Below are 14,095 nucleotides of genomic sequence, written 5' to 3'. Positions count from 1 at the left end.
GGAACGAAGCTTTTAAGAAATGCAAATTGAAATAATAGAAAATAACGTAAACGAAATGTTAAAAAGCAATTTGTAATTTCATCAATCCTTTTTATTTTTTTGTTTTTTATTTCGCAGAGTCGACTGGTTTGCCTTCTAAAAGGTATCGCGTACAAAATCTCTCAAAGGAAAAACACGTAGAAAAAAAAAGACATTCTCATCTTTTAAAAACATCTTTATTCTTGATATGTACATATGTACATATTGAAATGAAATTACGTGGCGCGTTAAACATATATAAAGTTCGACTAAAATAACTAAATGTAACTTGCTAAAATAAAGAGTCTGTATTCCTTGATTATCAGGGATCTCTTCTTACCGAATTTACCGTTTATTTTTTTGCGAGACAGCAAGAAGCAGCGTATGGAGCGTACGGAGCGTGTGTAGGATGCGAGAGGCAATACATGACACGCTGCGCAGAATCGTATCGGCTATGGCGTGTAACATGAGTTAGGCGAGCCGTATTTAATTGTGCACCAGTGTGAAAAGGGACCTTGAAGAAAGAATGCCGTCGATAGCACGCACGGTCTCGCTCTCGATAATCGTTCTTCAATTATTCGAATGCTATTCGAGTAAGTGCGGTCGCGACGATTCGCGAGATTCACGCGCCTATTCGAACGGAAGGTGTCGGTGATGAAATTTATCTTGAATTTCGTGAGCGTTTAATCGGGATATAATCTGCAACGCGAGGATGAACACGGCGGAGCAGTATTCTCCAAGAAAATACAAGATACGCAAGATATAAGAGCTACTCCTATTTTTTAAAAAAATTTCCGTTGGCTTTCATTCGACGTCTGTGTGTTATCTGCCATTCGTTCTCCCGCGGCTCAGAAGTTTCATCGTTCCTCTCTTCTTGATTCTTAGCAAAAATTTTAAACGCGCTTGACGCCGATTCAGTAGTAATTCAGTAGTAACGCGATACAATCCGAGAAATTGTAGTTGTTTTTAAAACAGTTAATGTAACGAAACTCAAACAAAAATCGCAGCAAGCTGAGAAAATTTTGAAACTTTTAGTTTTTATTTACGAACCATAATTGAATGAGTTATTTCTATAGCTTATTAAAGTAATCTTTGATTATAGGAACGCGCGAACTTAGACACAAGACATATCGTCGATCTGAAATTGTATTGTCGAAAAATGTTTCGCAGGTGCCCATGGTTCCTCAATCAGATCCCTGGATGTGCCGCTCGTCGTGCGTAACGGCACAGGACCGGTGGACCTGATCTGCATTTACGAGATTGACGAGGACGAGAACGGACTCGTAATCAAATGGTTTCACGAAGCGTATCAGATCTATCAGTGGATTCCGCCAAGTAATTTATACTTTTACCGCCCACGCGACCCTATTATAACTTACACGTTGGTCGTGCGGATCTGCGCATTAAATTTACCCATCGGCGGACTTCGTTACATCGGAACTGTCGCGTATTGAAACGTCGCGCGGATATCGTATGATGGGGAGAGAAATGTCGCAGCTCCGTGTTAGCATACTGTGATATTCTAATAAGCAAAAAAAATTAAAATATCAATCGTGGCGTCCCGTTCAGCTCGCTTGCGTCAGATCGGTGCACAGGAAAAAGGAGATACTTTGATTCTTAACTAGATAATTTTATCTATAATTTATAATAACTTTTCGCAACTGCGGATACTCAGAGTCTAAGTTAGCCCTTAAAATTTGTTTATAATTATAAATATTTAAAGATATTACAAGAAATCTCTAAGAATCTATTTTAATATTTTCTGAGAAAAATATAATACGAGGCCAGAGATTTTTAGCTTTAGAGGAAAGTCGCTGATACCGACATATTTTTTTGTTTTAGATTGCATTTCTTATAAACTATAAAAAAGCTAAAAATAAAATTTTGAAAACATAGATATAAATTAATGTCTTTTATCAAACAACAGTTTTTATAATACTGTTTCGAATTTTGGAATAATTAACTTTCCTATAAAATAAACAAAAATAAACATTTGAGAAATTGAGTCCCCAAAATACGTGACAAAATAGTAAACAGTGATGCCAGAATTCAGATGCATGAAATACCTCTGTGATTGTAAATGACATAGGTAACAATATAATAATATAATAATATAATAATATAATAATATAATATAATAATATAATAATATAATAATATAATAATATAATATAATAATATAATAATGTAATAAATTAAAGATATGGAAATATAGTACAAAAAATTAGTTAAATTATGTAGATTGATTAAATATGAAGTAAATTAATTTAATAAACATTTAATAAATAAAGTAGAACATATATTTTTACACATCAAACAAATTTTGCAGAATTAAAATATTGAACATTTTAGAAATAAAAATAATATAAAGTATGTTTAAATTTAAAATTTATAAGAAAAATAAGAAAAAAAAAATATAAATCAAATAGATCTAGAAAAACCACAAATATATAAATGACTCAATTTTGTTAATATAATAATTTATGCTAGTATTGTTTAAATATCTAATTTTTACAAGAAAATAACAAGAATATATTTTGCATTAAAAAAATTTATCTTTAGCTAATTTTGTATAGAAACAACTCACAAATATACGAATTATAATTTTTTATTTTTTTCATTATCTCAATAGTTCATATTTTTATCAGAATTAAAAAAATGCAATATTTAATTTCCAAGAAATAAGGAAATATCTCTTTAAGGGATTATATGCAGTTGTATAAGTCGAAAAAATCGATTTTTGAAAATATTTATTTTCGTAAACTATATCATCTAAAGAATATTTTCTGAAAGTTTAAAGTGATTTGAATTAAAATTATATGAGTTTAAAAGGTACGCTGCACAAAGTACTTAACACGCCGTAACTGCCGAGGCAAGGTTCTTTCTATATAAAACTGGAATTAATATTAATGGATAAATTGATATTTTGAAGACAGCTTCAGTAGTAGAAGGCTTACTTTATGGGCCTGGAATAGATGATTCTGAGTAAGTTGAAAAATAATATCAGGAGACACGGTAGTGTCTCGGTCAAGTTAACCGAGAACACTACCGTGTGACTTTACGCGAGTCGGCGAGATAATAATTTCGGCAAGTATCCGAAATTATCGGATTTCAATAACAGCTAAACCGATCAAATTCTAAATAGGCTTGATCGATAGCAATACAAGAGTTCGACTTGCACAATAAAAGTATTTTTTCACTTATGTGAGAACTTGAAGCTGAAACTTTAATTGCGTTTTTCTCGAAATCAAATTTTTTTCAAACATACGAATCGATGAGCAAAATATCTCGAGAACCGCTGTACCAATCGGGCTAAAATTTTGCAGATTTCTTTTATACATCAAATACTTGTCCTTGAACAATTGATTTTTTTTCTAATGAAATTTTTGTTTTTAATTGACAAAAAACAAAACATTTAGTCATATAAAAATCATACTTTTTTATTTAACGGTTACCATTTTATTCAAAATGAAATTTAAAAAAAAATCGATCATTCAAGGACAAGATTAGAGCATATACTAACGAAATCTTTTTGAATTTCTGAATGATCCAGATGAGCCAGTTTCGAGAAATTGTGCTCATCGCAAAGCACTTTCAAAAAAACATCTTTCGTAAGAGTGCCTATTCGTGTGTTTTTCAATATTATACCTTGAAAAAATTTGTATAAGTTGTAAAATATATATACTTTTAAATACTATATTATTTGCGAAAAAAATCTTTGAGTGTTTCTAAAAAAAAAAAAATTCCCCAAAAATTTCATTTTTTTGGGCTATGCATAATAACTTTTAATAAATCTTTTTAATAAATCCAGTTTGTTTTCCAAGTGTTATTACATATATTTCAATCTAAATTCGATATATTATAATGAGAATATTTTTGCCGCAAGTACCACCGCAAGATATCGGAATCATCGAAGGACTCGCGGAATATCCAGCTGAAATCCTGAAGAACCCGTATTCGCATTCGGTGATACGATTGAAGACTGTTACGATGGACATGACAGGAGAATACACGTGCGCAATCAGTACATTTCAGGACGAAGCGAGCAATTCGTCAAAAATGATTGTTTATAGTAAGTTTATATGAGAGGATTTGATTCGAAATTTTTTTAGTTTGAGTTCGGCAGTTGATTGTTATCATTGAATTCACGATTATGTTTTCTCTTTAAGTACCGGAGAACGACATGATGGTGCGTATTTACCCCTTCAACAGGACTCACATGAATTTAACGTGTGTGGTCACGGGCGCACGACCACGGCCGTTCTTAAAGTTCTATGTCGAAGGGATCGAGAGCAACAGCCGCGGGAGCAACAATCGGAAATCCTCAACGGACTGGTACAAGGGTGATCTCCGAACGTCACTAGACGTTGTCGTCGAGGACACATTAGACCCCGCTGTTGTCGAGTGTGAAATGTCAATCCCCGAAACAGAGTACAAGCGCCGAGAAAGAATCGTCTACTACCCCAGTTCGAATCGTTCCGATTAACAAGAGCATGCTTACCGTTACTCAACTTTCCATCGCATCCAGTTATTTTCTAAAGTAAAGAATGAGAAATAAAATAAAAATTTGTTTTATTGTAAAAGTTTCAATGATAAAACAATAATCTTCTGACAGGATTGTCAAACTGTAAATATTAACAAAATGAAAAATTAGAATAATAAAAATATTAATAAAATTAGAAAAATAAGAAGTGTTTATAAAAAGTGTAAGCTTAGAAAAATTTATAACAACTTGCTGAGAATCAGACGAAATGTTTTAAATACGTTTAAATTCTGTCAGAGTTTTAACAAAATGCTATTTTTGTTCCTCGGATAGATGAGAGGTTTATTAAATATATATTTCTTTCATATGTTTCAGCGCAATTATTGCCCTATCGCACAAATGTTTCACAAGGGAGGCACTACGCGATGTTGCTTGTCGATGTCCTTTACATTATCGTTCTTAGATTAATATTCACGTAGAATTAAAGTAGACTGGTTTAATTGCAAATTATTCTCCAGGGAAATAATATTTAATGTATTTTAATTTTGAAGTTCGCGCATTAATTCTCTTCTAGTGCTAAAAAAACAAATAAAATAAAAGCACTTCATCTTAAATCATTTATCTGACCTACTTTTTCATTTTCCCAAAAATATACACAGATGTGTGTTTGCTTGAATTCGATGGATTCGATCACTCATCAATGTTAATAATTAATATTCGTGATGTAACGTTCTGCAGACGTCGCTATATCGAAACGACAAAGCGTTTGCGTGCGTCGGGGGTGGGAGAGATAATCTTGGATAGTGGGGATGAGATATCTAGAAGTAGCGGTACTTGTCAAGATTATCATTCGCTTCTCGACACTCACCTGTAAAGGGTAAGTAATCACCTGCAGTGAATCTCTCTCTACGTCTTTATTATTTGTTTGTAATATTTGATCCGATTACTCTTGGTTGATCAATTACCAATGTTAAATCCAGATATTTCAAAATCATTTTTCATATTTTTTTACTTGTAGTGCTACTTCCATTTCGATCTTTCAAAACATTCATATATGTAGATCGAAAATTTTTAACGATTTTTATAATTTTTAAGACTGCATAACTGATTGCATTTTATGTATATATTTTTATTTTTATACACGATATAAATTTATATTATTATATGAAGATAAAATATAAACGGGCCGCGTTTTAATAGTATCGCTAATGAAAATATATTTATTAAAAGTTTTAATCTTTTAGTTTTATCTTAAATTGCAATTAAATGTTGCAGTTAAAACATCGTGAAATATTAATCATGAGAAAGAAAGCGATTTATGTAATATAGTGACATTATTCAAGATGCATACTACTTACATTTTATCAAGATTTTCTGATATCTAATGGCAAAATAAACAATTTTTTCATGGATTTCGTTTTAAGATTTTGTCACTAACATATTTTCATCGTTTGAAATACAGCGTTTACGTCCTGAGGTCATCATCGAGCTTATCGTCGACAAAAGCTGTCATTATAACATTAATTGCAAACACTTAAAAATGAATCACCCTTGGATGCTACTTTTTCTCGCAGGTAATAGAATTTTTTCTTATTATGTAAACGTATTTTGATTATCATCTTGACTTACATTATTTATATGTTCTTTCACAGAGACATATACTTCATATATTTCTTATTTCAATATTATTTTATTTGAATTTTATTGGAATTGGTATTCCAAAATTTTTAAAAACTTATCACGATAATTGTATCTCGTTTTACATGGTTTATTGCTTTTTTTTTATATATAGGAGATTCTAATTCTTGGTTAGATAATACCGGTATATTTATGTGACATTTTCGTGCTTATTTTCAATATCGAAGATGCCGATAACGGAATTAATAATATTGATGTCAATATTTGGGTAAATATATTTTTCTTATTATATACATATTTAAATATTTGAAATCTCATATGTATCTCATATATATCTGAAAAATCATATAGAAGAAAAATAGAAAAGTCCTAGAAAAAATTCACATAAAAAAAATTTTTTTCTTTAATTTATAGGAGATAAGAGAGATGAGAAGGAGAATGATTCATATTTTCTGCAATAATAATAATAATTATATATATATATATATATATATATATATATACAGGGTGTCCGGCATCGGTATCGGTCATATCTCCTCTCGTATGCAAGTAGAGCTGGTAAAACTGAATAGAAAAGTCCTCTACCATTTTGTAATTTTTGCAATAATTATCGAGTTATTAATTCTTAAAAATCACCGTCTTAGTCCGGCCCACCGGCAAATGCAAGCGCGTGATAAGATACTCCCGCCCGGTGATCATCGTTGATAGGCGCGTGAAGAATTGTTTACTTCAAGCGGCAATAGTTATAGCTAATATATCGAAGAAAATAATTCTTCGCGCACCTAGCAATGATGATCGCCGGGCGGGAATATCTTATCGCGCGCTTGCATTTGCCGGTGGGCTGGGCTAATATGGTGATTTTTAATAATTAATAACTCGATAATTATCGCGAAAATTGTAAAATGATAGAAGACTTTTCTACTCAGTTTTACCAGCTCTACCTGCACACGAGAGATGATATGACCGATACCGGACACCCTACACACACACACACACACACACACACACACACACACACACACACACACACACACACACACACACACACACACACACACACACACACACACACACACACACACACACACACACACACACACACGTTGCGTCTTACAAATTTTATGTATATTAATCATTTTTAATATATAATATCGCATAATGTTGTGAACAATACTAGTTGCAATAAAGTGCTTTAATTACAAATGGCTGACATTTCAAAGAGAAGCTAAGTGAATAATTACGGTGTCTCTTTTGTGTTTATGAGATAGTCGGATCAACAGTCTTAGCGATAAGACAAAAGTGGTATCGCTGGATTTCACGTTGATCTCATAGGAACAGTGGGTTATTACAGTTTATGCTAAAAATAGCTAATCGTTCAATGCCTCCATAATTTGCGACATTTCGGACATAATGGAGTTATTTTATTAATCTGCTTAATGGCAAAAATTATATCTTATCGATTATTTAAACATTAGAATAAGATATTAAGATACACAAAAACATCACAAAATAAAATTACGGTAAATTAACGTTGTATAATTAACATAAAAAAAAAGTCGAGGCATAAGTATTGTTGCGTTCACCTCGCGTTCCGTGCGACTCCGACAATCGCATTCGCACTCGGGCACTCACGCGCGAAATGATTAGACAGTATAATACAAAAGAATACACAACTTTAATAGACTTTCCGGAATTATACAATAATAGTCTCCATCACTTTTACAATCTCTCCCAATATCAACAACATTGTCAAGGATTGCTCCCCGTTCGATCGACAACACAGGAATACGAAGACGTGGTAGCGCAACAATATATTTCTATTAATATTCTAGAATTATATTAAAAAGAAGTATGACAATTCTAAAATTACAGTAAAATTATAATAAAACTTTTGTTGTGTTAAAAATAAATTATAAATAATATATAAATCATAATTATCCAGCTTATTCACTCTAGTATATTTCATTATATTTCATTATTTCTTATAGTTTATAATTAAACTATTATATTCATAAAAATATGAATATATAAATATATAAAAAAATATTCAATTTTCTTTATTAAATTTTTATTTGTCTAATAGATATATTTTTGCAAATGTACTAAACTTACAAAAAATGATGTGATAGTAAGATAAATAATGAGATTTTTTAATATGTCAACATCAATATTTCTTCTATCTTTATGACGGAATCATTAAATTAAAAAATTGTTTACTAAAGTTACCGACTAATGACAGTCCGGATTGAAAATTCCGAAAGTTGAAGAAAATTACGTAAAGATATGCATTGGTTCACGTAATACGATCGGAATAAGTTGTAATTACTTGATTGACATTCATTACCGAACATCAACGACTTTGCCATCACTTTGCCATCCATAAATGCATCGCGTTGTGGCATACTTACACTTATATTAAACTTCTTTTCGCATTTTACAACTTTCTCTCGTCCATCCGATGCGCAATAAAAATTGTATTCTAATTATTGATCGTTTATCGTTATATTTTTTTAATATTGAGAAAATTTATTGGAAATATTTAAAGTATTTGAAATCATTATTATTCTCGGTAATCAGATTTTTGAAAAATGCGCGCAACGTCAAATTATTTTATGAAGAAAGAAAAAACATAATCATTATATTTAATGCATTTAACGATGTATTACAAAAGTCATACTGAATATTACAAACGATTTTTATTTTAATTAGAAAATAAATATATACTAAATATTATAGTTAATAATAATTAGAAAAACATTAGCGCAATTATCAAACAGATAGATTTACTCATTACGATTCTTGCTCTTTAATAATTTCATTTTTGTAGTATGCGCGCTATGGAGCTTCGGCGAGACCGTTCCTTGTGATCAGTGTGGACGGGAATGTGCCGATATATGCGGCACCCGGCAGTTCCGCGCCTGCTGCTTTAACAATATGCGGAAGAGACATTCCGACTTCTTCGGTCTAAAGTTTTGGATGAGACCGCGAAGATACGCGCTCCATCTTTACCCGGCCTACGACGCTTAATCATCGCGCCTACGCAATTATGGAATATCCCACGATATAAACTAGTTACTGCTCAATGTTATTCTCCATGCACACCGTTCAACTAAAATCGCATAATGCCCCTTCGTTTCTCCTGCAGCTTCTTTCCCTTTTCTCCCTTTCGATAACTCGCTTGTCAATGCCCTTAATTGAAATTAAAGGTATTACCTAGCAGCAGATATTCGGATATAATTCTTTGTACAATACAAAAATCTTTTTTTTTATCCGATTTTGTATGTACATCATTACTTAAGGGTCTTTACTTTTTGATTAGGTAATCTTATTAAGAGAATTAAATGATATACGCACGTATAAAACCAATAACATTTTTATTAACAAAATATAAAACAAATATTTCCTTAAATTTTTATATTTTTTTCTTAGACTACATCAACGTATATTACATATATAAAAATCTTAATCTATATTATAATCAAATATATCATGATCTCGCACAGCCTAATAAGACTATAAAAATTATACTATATGTGTTAAAAATCATTTCAAGTTTTATAATTTATTTAAATTATATTTAAGTTAAATCATATCATTTAAGTTTTTGACGTTCATAATTGTGTAATTAAATTACACTTGAAATGACTTTATATAAGATATACTAATACTGAATCTGCTATTTTATGGTCTTTGGTTTTGTACATAAATTACCACATTGTAATTATATAATTAAGTTTTTTTTATTTCTCAATTTGTTTTCTTTTTTTCATTTTTGGTTCTTTCCTCCTTTCATTAGAATTCTTGCGTTGGCGTTTTATTTGTAAGAAGGGATTGTCTTTTGGTAAATTATTATTAAAAGTTTTTCGGTCTACTACTTCTACAACAAAAAATTTTATGATTTTAATATATAGAAAATTTCTTTTTTATATTCTTTTCATTTTTCTGTTGGTTACTATTAGTTCTATTTATGTTATTAAGAGAGTTTAGGTCTAAGTATATAACTATCTTTAATTATTTATGCAAAAAGTATTATATTAGTGTTTGAAAAAAGTAAAGACTTAAGATGTTAAATCAAGAGATTGTTTTTACATAAAAAATACAATCCACATTATGAAATGACATTGAAAAGAAAATTTATTAAAACTTTATTATTTATGTGTAAAAAATTCTAAAGAAAAGAGAAAAAACATTTCTGAATATAATATATATAGAATCATTAACAATCTTGAGATCATCAAAATATGAAGATTATAACTTTATAATTTTTTGCAAAAAATATTAATTAATTATTATTTATATATGAAAAACTATTTAGATTTTCAGTTTTTCATAAATTCTATATATACTTCAATAAACTATTATAATAATGTTGAGTTACTTTATTAGACATATGTTTTATCTATATGTTGTAAATAAAAATATTTCTTTCTGATGAAAGATGTAATCTTTTCTCTTTTAGCATAATAAAATACTTAAACCTAAACTTGATAAAAATTAATTCATATGAATTTTGATTAGTATGTATAGTACAGATATACATAATACAGAAGAAAAATATTTTACAATATTATTTTAATCGATACATACCTCCAATATCATTTGTATCAGTATTTGATGTAGACATATTGTCTAATATATTATCAACTGAGGCACTCTCAACAGCTTGTGTCAATCTTGAATTATCAGTCTTTTTGTGATGTGTAATAAAATTCATTTTACTAATATCATTACATGCTTCAGTTGGAAGTCCAAATATCTTTTGCCAATCTTGTAACTTACTTTGCGAATCGCTAAAATATTATAAAATATTTTTGCAATTTATTTTATTCATATTTTTAAATTTTCTCTTACAAGTTTTTAAATTTATTTTTTTCTAAATGAAATAAATCCTGAATCATTTTTTGTTTTTAACAAAATAGATATTAGATAATTATTAGATAATTCAGCCAACCAGTTCCATTTGATAGACATATTATCTGTAAGCTGTATTCCATTTTGTCTGTTTTTCCTCCTACACTATGAGATATGAGACTCATAAATATATTTAAAAAATGATAATAATTTAATAAATTTCATTTGATATTTTCTTTGTTAAAAAAAGAAATGATTCAGGATTTTTCCAATTCTATACTGGCTTCTTGATAAATCTAGTATATGTAAACTTGAATATTCTCTATACTACAGTAATTAAGATATCAAATAACATACTCTAAGTCATCTATCCAGCTTAAAGACAACCATAATTTTAAATCACATGGCAAACTTTGATGTTTTGGAAACCAGACTGCACCGATGTATTTAAACTGTTCCGCACATTGATACAACTCATTATACCATTTGCAACACTTCCTGAGTATAGCTCTAGAGCAGAGCCTGCAAAGAAATTTACATTATTTGATTGAAAAAAAAATAATATAAGTTTATATTTATACAATTTATTTATGCAATACCAAATTCTGCTTATGTTGGCATAAGCGACTAGAGTAATGCTCCAAGCATGGCCAGATTTCATTCTGCTTTTCAAGAGATGACCACTGCATTTGGCGCTCTGTTCTATTCGGTCCATGAGCTTTGCGAAACCTTGTGTTCTCACAAGCGTATATTCCAGTCTTTGTCGGGTCGGTAAAATATACAACCCATCCTCTATTCTGAGATCAGACCGCAAAGTTTGATACTCTTTTATCAGGAAGATGTTGTAACAGTTAACTAGCGCCTTATTTAATTTGACCATGTACATGAAACCTTTATCGTTCCGAAATTTTCTTTTCATTCGATAAATTAGACGACTTAGGACTGCAGCATCCAACTTTAAAAAAGTTATTGAACTCAGATCATGGATTGCTGCACCGAGTACTGTCTTATATCGTGTTACATCTACACCTAAAAACAGGAGCAAATATATTATTTTTAAATATATTTACATAACCATAATCACTCTTTTTGTAAGCTGTTAAAATTGCAAACAAATCAATTAGTTTTTTTTAATTAATTCCAAGCAACAAAATATGTCAATGCTCAAATATATTTTGATTGTTTATATATATTTTTTTTATACCTCTTCTATTTCTTAATTTTTTAGATTTTTTTTTATAATGCACAAACGTAATAATCGGATGATATCAAGAGAAGATGAGAATCTGAAGAACAACTCTATTAATTATAAAAATAGAATAATTATTTAAAAAATAGAATTTCAAAAAAAAGAGGATAATTATTTAGAATAGCCTTGTTATCTCCAATTTTGATAAAATTAGACTCAATCGACGCGGTTTCGCTCAAAATAAAAAAAATCTGATAGAAAACCGCGGCGGTCTGCCTTGCAAATCGAGATATTAAGTGTTAAAGTTGATCACTTTTTTGATTAGGAAATCTGTCATAGCGATTCGATACAGCGCTATGTGTACTTTAGCTACATGTGCATGCGCTATGGGCCTTTTATAAAATATATTTTATACGTAATATAAAATCTAAATATTATATATTTATATATAAAAAATAATTTTGTTTAGTTAACTTAAAAATAATCGGTAAATGTTAAGTTTAAGGGCCTTTCGTTCGATTTCGATAAAATTAGGCTCATTCAACGCATTTTTGTACGAAATGAAAGAATCTGGCAAAAAAAAGTTTCGCTTTGCCCCGCGAACCGAGATATTAGTCGTTAAAATTTGCGTTGTTCAGAATTAGGAAACCTGTCATATCGACTGAATATATCGACATGCGCATGCATTTCAGTCGCTCCGTGCAATATTAGAGCGATTTTTTAAATTTTTGTGAAATTGTATAATTATAAATTTTGTTTTAAAACAAGTTCTATAATTGTTCGATTCCACATGAGTTTACGACTTTCCATATAGAATGAATTTCCACAAGGGTTTTGCGAAATCCACTCTCCCTCCCCGCCATGCTATGGGGCAGAACGAGGTTTATTATTGTTCGATTCCGATATAGATTTACTTTCCATAGAATAAATTTCCACAAGGACTTTGCGAAATCCTTTCTATCAGCTAACTAAAAAACTGGTCAACTTTAACGCTCAATATCTCGATTCGCGAGGCAGACCGCCACGTTTTTCTGCTAGATTCTTTTAATTTGAGCGAAACCGCATCGATTGAGCCTAATTTTATCAAAATCGGAAGTGACAAGGCTATTCTAAATAATTACTCCCTTTTGATCGAAGAGAGAAATAGGTGCTTTAAATTCCTTTCTATGATCCGTAGTCTCTTAAATATACACATGCAATGGATTAAAATTTTACCCAGTTTCTTTGCATCTAGCGGGCTGATTTGCCAAGTTATGTACGGTGGTCGTTCCAGGATAGGTAAATTCCACGCCGCGTTCATTTTCCACAAGATCTTATAATTAAATTATGTTATATAAAGAAGATTTCTTCTGCCGCACTCAGATCATCGAAGGATCACGTGGCGCAAGCACAGAAAAATGCTTTTGCTTTGCAGCTCTTAACCTCCAACGTTATTGCAACGGTCACGGATTACGAAAATTCTGATACATGGGGTCTATTCTTTTTAGCTGAACTGGCTGCACTCCAGTGTAAGAAAGAAAAATAAACTGTGAACTAGTACAATTAAGTGTCAGTCCACAATAAGTATTTAATCTTTAAGTCGTAAGAAATTGACCAATCATAGTCGATTATTCTTTTCATATTCGATTATAATTGGTCAATTTCTTCTTAAAGCTTAAATCACCTATTGTGGACCGACACTAAGTGTCGGTCCACAATAGGTGATTTAAGTTTTAAGAAGTAAGAAATTGACCAATTATAATCGAATATGAAAAGAATAATCGACTATAATTGGTCAATTTCTTACGACTTAAAGATTAAATACTTATTGTGGACCGACACTAATTCAGGCAAAAAGAATAGACCTATATGCACAGTTAAACTCCTTAGTCCATTGAGCTATATAGGCTGGGTTCCGTAAAGCGCATATGCGCGCA

At 30.5% G+C, this 14,095-nt stretch overlaps 3 protein-coding genes across 4 annotated transcripts; 2 read left to right on the top strand and 1 right to left on the bottom strand.

Moving 5' to 3' along the window:
• Positions 1-453: 453 nt before the first annotated feature.
• LOC105427111 (uncharacterized) lies at positions 454-5,118 on the top strand. 2 transcript variants are annotated; one of them, XR_967852.3, is made up of 5 exons: positions 454-611; positions 1,189-1,353; positions 3,905-4,090; positions 4,188-4,558; positions 4,877-5,118. XR_967852.3 is itself a non-coding variant. In XM_011638700.3 (5 exons), the coding sequence occupies exons 1-5, from the start codon at positions 545-547 to the stop codon at positions 4,978-4,980; spliced, it is 819 nt and encodes a 272-aa protein (XP_011637002.2). In that variant the 5' UTR covers positions 454-544; the 3' UTR covers positions 4,981-5,118. The 2 variants fall into 2 exon arrangements, 1 of the variants encoding a protein (XP_011637002.2); XM_011638700.3 differs by having other exon boundaries at positions 4,188-4,484.
• Positions 5,119-5,235: 117 nt separating this feature from the next.
• On the top strand, positions 5,236-9,363 carry LOC148935981 (U-scoloptoxin(20)-Cw1a-like). The gene is made up of 3 exons (XM_089079394.1): positions 5,236-5,378; positions 5,964-6,075; positions 8,967-9,363. The coding sequence occupies exons 2-3, from the start codon at positions 6,042-6,044 to the stop codon at positions 9,164-9,166; spliced, it is 234 nt and encodes a 77-aa protein (XP_088935520.1). The 5' UTR covers positions 5,236-5,378; positions 5,964-6,041; the 3' UTR covers positions 9,167-9,363.
• Positions 9,364-9,496: 133 nt separating this feature from the next.
• Positions 9,497-13,661, bottom strand: LOC105427140 (uncharacterized). The gene is made up of 5 exons (XM_011638757.3): positions 13,395-13,661; positions 11,590-12,019; positions 11,348-11,512; positions 10,727-10,929; positions 9,497-10,016 (listed from the first exon to the last, which is right to left on the bottom strand). Exons 1-5 carry the CDS (start codon positions 13,477-13,479, stop codon positions 9,880-9,882), a joined length of 1,020 nt encoding a protein of 339 aa, XP_011637059.2. The 5' UTR covers positions 13,480-13,661; the 3' UTR covers positions 9,497-9,879.
• Positions 13,662-14,095: the final 434 nt, after the last annotated feature.

The sequence above is a fragment of the Pogonomyrmex barbatus genome, unplaced genomic scaffold (assembly GCF_055798465.1).
Source record: "Pogonomyrmex barbatus isolate J1 unplaced genomic scaffold, ASM5579846v1 scaffold3, whole genome shotgun sequence".
In the NCBI taxonomy this organism is placed as follows: Eukaryota; Metazoa; Arthropoda; class Insecta; order Hymenoptera; family Formicidae; genus Pogonomyrmex; species Pogonomyrmex barbatus.
This window is presented reverse-complemented; position numbering and strand designations above follow the sequence as displayed.